We start from the raw sequence: 6,473 nt of genomic DNA on the forward strand, positions 1-6,473 counted from the left end.
GGATCTAAAGTTACGTATGTACTTGTTCTATAATCGTTAACCAATCATGTTACGGGATCTACAAGGTTAATTTTATACGTCAACATCAGCAACCATTTATAATTGTTCATTTTGTCACGTATCATTATCTTTGTCTATGGCCGTGATTGAGTAAAGACTCATTGAGAGTCAAGTCTGATCATGAAGTTCTTTGTTTATTATGGCAAAGAAAAATACCAAAGCTGCGGGACAGGAAGTTTATCCACCTTTTGATTTAATTTGTAATAAAATAATTTGAGAAATGGCGAGCATAAATTTACTGTATTATATAAATTCACTTTGTGTTACTCGATACAACCTGTATTCTCGCCTGCACTACTAGTACACGTCTGCATTATTGCGCTGAAAGGTATACGTATACTTCTTGTATTTTCTGAGTTTAATATATTTAGAAATATATACATGTACTGAGTCAATGTTCTAATTTCATATCTCAGGTTTTCAAACAGGAGGATTACATATCAGTATCTGCACTCCCTTGGATTTCATAAATAGGGAGATGGGTGAACATGACGAGCGATAAGCCCATAGTGTGACAAACATGAAGATGAAAAATTAGATTTCAATTATATTTAAAATTTTCCTTGATATATAGTTTAACATTAAAATATACTTTATGTAAAATCTCTATAATTTGCAAAAATCCCCCAAAGATTGAAATTATTTGCCTGTGAAATATTAGACACACACTAAAGAGGGCAAAAAGAGTCATTTTCTCATACTATAATACTATTTTTCGATATGAGTGGGTCTTCGCTCCACCTTTTTGAAAGTTAATCCTCAAAGTTTGCATAAAAATATACATTTTTTGTTTACCAAAAATCTGGAGCAATGACCCACAAAACCTTAAAAATATACTTCTATGACATAACATTCGCATCTTTTCGAGAAATACTTAAGTCCATTAAGTCAAGGGTCATATCACAAACATGATTTAAATGCCACTCTTCATCAAGACTTGTGTAGTCTAGTGGTTAGCGTGCTAGTCTCGAAAGAAAATAATACTCAGGATTTTTATTGCTAGAGTTCGAACCCCACACAAATTTTTTTAATAAAAGAATAAATTTTGCTGAGAAAATTTTCCTCAGAAAAGTTTTGTTTATCATAATTTCACAAATTTCAATAATGAGAACTTAATGTACTCTAAATACTAAATTCACAAACTGAACATGACTTTTATATACATGTATCTGAAGCTCTAGGCTCTCTGCACGCTATGTTCGCCCATCTCCTTTGTATACATTAACGGCATGTTTTTTATTATATTCACAGAGATGCATATGTGTTGTATAAAATTAACACATATCAAGAAAAGACACATAGACATTACCATTATTTACAATGAAAAGTAAGGGAAAAATCAAGTAACATTTCGAGATATCAAACTCGAAGTTCCAAACTCTATTTATAAAGAAGTGTTCCTTTCCAGAAAAATCACATGTACATATACTAGTACTACAAATAACATGACAGATGTAACTGGAAAATCTATTTATTTTATTATCTAACTGGAAAATCTATTTCTTTTGTTCTTTGGTTTTGAAACATGAGATATTCCTGACTATTCAGGACTATTATTTAGTCACTTTCTGCAGCTACAGTCATTTGCGCATTTGCAAGATTCAGGTCCGGTGCAGCCTTTTCCACATCCGCAATTACCTGCCAAAAAAGAAAGAAATTTTGAACATTTTTTTTAAAACAATACCGTGCATTAAGGTATTTGATGAATAACAGAGGGATATTTGCTAATTTTAATATATTTTCAGCTAAATTAATGCTTATGAAATGATATTGAATGAACAACAATTGCATCGCAAAACGGAGCATCCCCTCGCAAAATAGCATATATCAATCCCTATATAAATTATTATTGCGTTACGCATGAACTTACTCACCCCCACCCCCACAAGTACGTTACTGTATCCCCTCCAACTTCCTTGCGAGGGGATAACAAGAACAAACAACAGGATCTAAAAGAATTCTTTAATTAGCATTCAGTGTTAATTATAAGAGTATACTAGTACTGTTATTTCCCCTTGAAAAATCTCTTAAAAATTTCTCTAAAATTTGCATGATGACCCATATGCATTTCAATATTAATAAAAAATTATGAAGAATATTTTATGGACCTCTAGACCAAATGCTTCTTTTCTAAATATCAATTTCTATAAATTTTATTTTTTAAAATGACACTTTGCCCATAGGCATCTCTATCATTGTACGATAAAGAACCAATTCAGGGTATATAAATGCAAAAAGTTGCTTCAAATAGCCAACTGAACATTATACAGGGTTTTTTTTAAGGTCTTACATGTAAAATCAAGGGCCCGGGCCTTTCCATTTGGGAAAAATAGAGACATTTGGTTGAAACTGGGAAAATATTTCACATATTTCTGAATTCTAAATTCAATTAAGAGTTTTTTTTTTCATTTTCAAGTTATTAACTTATTTTGAATTCAGTCGATCATTTTTATTATACCGAGTTTGGACATTTTTTTTTAACGATATTTGTTTGTTTTGGTTGTTTTTTGTGAATTTTCTTTTCTGCATGAAATGGGGAAAATAACATACTTTTTGCCATTGAAAAATAGGGCAGAATACAGGCTTCCTACAATCGACCCCTAAAAAAACCCTGGCCGAGGTGTGCCGAGTGGGAACCATGCATTTCTTTGAAAGGCGAGGTTTTATTTTTCTTTTCATATCGGGAAAATGAACTTTTCTTCAATATTCCATGCATTAAGTTGAAACGCATGGAAGTAAAAATATCTGAATGAGTGAAGTGACATGACGATTTGCATTGAAATAGTATTTATTTTTTAAACATTATATTATGGCTAAGTATATACGAAATTAGCTGCAATAATGTAGCCCTCCGATTTTTTTATCTGATTTTTTCAGGAGAGGCACAGGCACTTGTTTCGGTAATAATTTTTCAACCCATAGTATGATGGTAACACAAGGTACATAACTCCCGGTCTCCGAATTACATGGAATATCCCCCTCCCCAGAATCGCATTCATTTACACTTTCAGAGGAAATGCACTGGCGAACTGTTTATTAACATTGTCAGACGGCTAGACAGACACAGCTGAGGCCTGTTCAACAGTGCGAACGTTCGCGAGCGCTCGCCAACATTTCTGTTGAAAGGATAAGGAATTTAGGCGAGCGCTCGCGAACGTTCGCTCTGTTGAACAGGCCTCTGGTCAGACAGACGAACGGACGACGGACACCCTACTATCCCATAAGCTCTTCCGGTCTCTGACCAGTAGAGCTAAATAATCGGAGAGGGCTACATTATTGCAGCTAATATCCTAATACGAAATCAAAGAGAGGTTTAGAATTTAAGTCGATCTTTTAAATTATAGATATGATGTTACAACGGTAAAATGTGTTAGCCACGTGAAAAATATTTGGTCACGTTTTTGTAAAATGACTTTTCTATGCTAAATTGTCATGTCTATCTATTTTTCGATATTGTTGCAAAAATCTCTTATCTGTATATAATGAATAAAAAAAATCTTAAACTTAAAAATATCTTGGTTAAGCTTCTTTTACATGTATTTTGATTTATGAAACACTATACATTTTCCTTCATTTGATTCTTTGTTTTGATATTTATGTATCGAATACCTTAAGTATCAAGGAAAATGTCTCGAGCCACGGTCCGAAGTCTGCAAATAGCCCTCTCCAAAATGGGAGAGGATCGTACATTTTAGCCTTGGTTTGCGACGATGCAAAGAAATTAATCATGTTGCGCAAATCTAAATAATTCATACATATGTACATGTATCTTCAAAATCAATCAATTTAATTCATATGAAAAAATTCAACTCACCGCTACAGCTGCATTTCACTTGACATCCGGTGCACTTGCATCCAGTTCCACATTTACATCCGGGTCCACATTTACATACACTGGATGGACAGGTTTGACTTGCCCAGCACTGGCACATTCCACCTAAGAAAAATAACACCCTTGATCAAAGAGCGATAACTCTAACAATTTTCATGTCAGACGTGTGCTAACTGTTGCGTATATTAAAAATACAACTAAATTATATATGTTTATGTAAGTAAAAAAGAATAAATTTAACCACATAAACTTTCATTTTTCATTCAAAGTTTCTCAAAAAAGTCCTATGAAGCGATACAAAATTGTATAGATTCATACGGATGGTGCCAGAAAGGAAGAAATTTGAACATCATAAAAAGTTTACATTTATTATTTTTTTCTTTTTTTAGAGATACGATTTATGTATCATTTACTACAAAATATATTCAAAAATACATGTATACAGGAATATGTGCATTCATCTTTTTGTCATGGGTCCTAATCAGCTGGAAATATCAAATTGAATACTTACTTTCTCGGCAATTGCATGAGTCAGACATTTTTTCTTCTTTATTGGTGGATACCTTCTGAAAGAAAGTTAAAACTAAGCATTCAATTTTTACATAAAAAATTACACTCCTACATGTATACACATGGTCTGCATGGTCGCTCACTTAAGGTCAGACGACACGTTCCTCACAAAAAAAATGAGGTATCTTACCAGGCATTAGTGTAAGATACCAGAGGATGGTGTTTCTGATATTTATGTTCCCCAAACGAAGTTTGGGAACATATTGTTTTTACTCTGTTTCTTCTTCTTATTATTATTATTCTTTTTTTCTACTTTCTTCTCCGGTACTTTTTTGTCCGGGAGTGTTCTCATAGAACCACTCATCCGATTGACATGAAACCTTTTTAGGGTTAATAGGCATGTTGTGTAGGTGTTCGGAACGAAGGTCATTTTGCGCGCACATGCATGCACGTGCGCGCGCGTGCAATGAGTGAAATGACTGATATACTCGATGAAGCCGTAACTTTTATATTCCTTGAAGAATTGCTTTGAAACTCAAAATATAAAGATATATTAGTAGTCTAGACAAGATAACATGGTCAAATTAGCGTGAACTCACGCGCATGCACGTGCGCTCTTCTCTGATTGGCTGATACAAAAATCTCAATAATTTCCTTGTTTTTTGACAAAATACTTTGAAATTTAGAATATAAGTATATATTACAAGGTGCTACAACATGTTGTATAGGAAATTTCTTGAAAACACGCGCATGCAGGTGTGCTGCAATCTGATTGGTTGAAACTTTGAACGTCCATAACTCCCTTGGTTTTCAACAAAACAGGATGAAATTTACGACATGGATAGGCACATAGAGCTCCTACATTATGATACTATCAAAATTGAATGCAAGGCAATGCATGCGCGTATGCTGTATTCTGAATGGCTAATACTTAAAGGGTTACATCTCTCTTATTTTTCAATGAAATTCTTTAATATTTAACACAAATGTATGTATTGTGACACACTATAAGAAAATTACTGTGAAAAATGTAGAAAACATGTGCAAGCACATGCGCTGAAATTTGATTGGCTAATACCCATATGGCTATATCGGAGTAGTTTTCCAATGAAATACCCTTAAAAATAAAGTGTCCATCTATATTACAAAAATATTGTCTAATTTATTGAAGCTTGTAGGGAATGGGGCATCATAAGGGATTGGGGAGCCGTTTGGGGAACATCTGTAACGGTTCCCGTTACAATTAGCACTAGTTCCTATTGGAAATAACTTGAATTGCCAAAATCATATTTTTTTAATTTCGGCATTTTACCTTTTTAAAACATTTTGAAAACAGTTTAGAAATCACAAGATAATGATAATTAATAATATTTTATATACATTACGAAGAGATATAAAAAAATTAAAAATGAATTCAAGTAACGTGTGGTCTGACCTTAAACTGTTAAAATTAGTTATGTCCATTTTTTTTTGTTATAATTTACAATATTCACAACAAATTTTTACATCTAAAATTAAAAGATTAAAAAGAGCATACCTTACCCTTTACACAACCAGTCTGTTGGAGAATTCGGCGCCAAATGAATGAGGAATAGAACGTGAGTTCCCACGAAATATTTAGTACTGGGTGCAAAGGGTCTGTTGGAGTAAACGGAGTCGTGTGCAAACTGTATCAGTGAGTCAAAATAAAATTACATAATAGCCAAGAATTCAAAACATCACAGGTTTGATTGAAATTAGAATGACGTTGAACTCGGGCCCGTAGGAAATAATTTATGTGGAGGGGGGGGGGGGACAATATCATCAGTTTATGTGAGCATAATCAAAATTCCTTGACAAGCAAAAAAAAGGGGATCAAACGTAATCATTGAGGGGCACATCCATAAAGCAGCTTATTTTTTTTTTAAGTCATGCACTATATATCGGCAAAATTAATTGGAGGAGTACTATACATGTATATATATCGGCAAAATTAATGGGAGGACCCACCTACCCCCTTCCCGGTTCCTATTGCCATGGAACTCGGTTTGATTGGGGAATCACGTAAATAACCTTGAATAATTCACGAATA

The 6,473-nt window shown here is 33.6% G+C and overlaps 1 protein-coding gene across 1 annotated transcript; it reads right to left on the reverse strand.

Moving 5' to 3' along the window:
- Positions 1 to 1,515: 1,515 nt before the first annotated feature.
- On the reverse strand, positions 1,516 to 5,958 carry LOC133195668 (metallothionein-like). Its single transcript, XM_061331561.1, has 4 exons — positions 5,940 to 5,958; positions 4,404 to 4,458; positions 3,875 to 3,997; positions 1,516 to 1,698 (listed from the first exon to the last, which is right to left on the reverse strand). The coding sequence occupies exons 2-4, from the start codon at positions 4,429 to 4,431 to the stop codon at positions 1,622 to 1,624; spliced, it is 228 nt and encodes a 75-aa protein (XP_061187545.1). The 5' UTR covers positions 4,432 to 4,458; positions 5,940 to 5,958; the 3' UTR covers positions 1,516 to 1,621.
- Between the last annotated feature and the right edge of the window lie 515 nt (positions 5,959 to 6,473).

Source organism: Saccostrea echinata, unplaced genomic scaffold, assembly GCF_033153115.1.
Source record: "Saccostrea echinata isolate AGI-Se365-2 ecotype Australia unplaced genomic scaffold, CSIRO_AGI_Sech_v1 ptg000029l, whole genome shotgun sequence".
NCBI classification, from domain to species: Eukaryota; Metazoa; Mollusca; class Bivalvia; order Ostreida; family Ostreidae; genus Saccostrea; species Saccostrea echinata.

Excerpts from the sequence above, each read along its gene's own strand:
- LOC133195668 (XM_061331561.1), bottom strand. The coding sequence starts at position 4,431 with ATGTCTGACTCATGCAATTGCCGAGAAA. Across the intron at positions 3,998-4,403 it reads CTCATGCAATTGCCGAGAAA|GTGGAATGTGCCAGTGCTGG; the intron begins GTAAGTATTCAA and ends TATTTTTCTTAG. Across the intron at positions 1,699-3,874 it reads AGTGAAATGCAGCTGTAGCG|GTAATTGCGGATGTGGAAAA; the intron begins GTGAGTTGAATT and ends CTTTTTTGGCAG.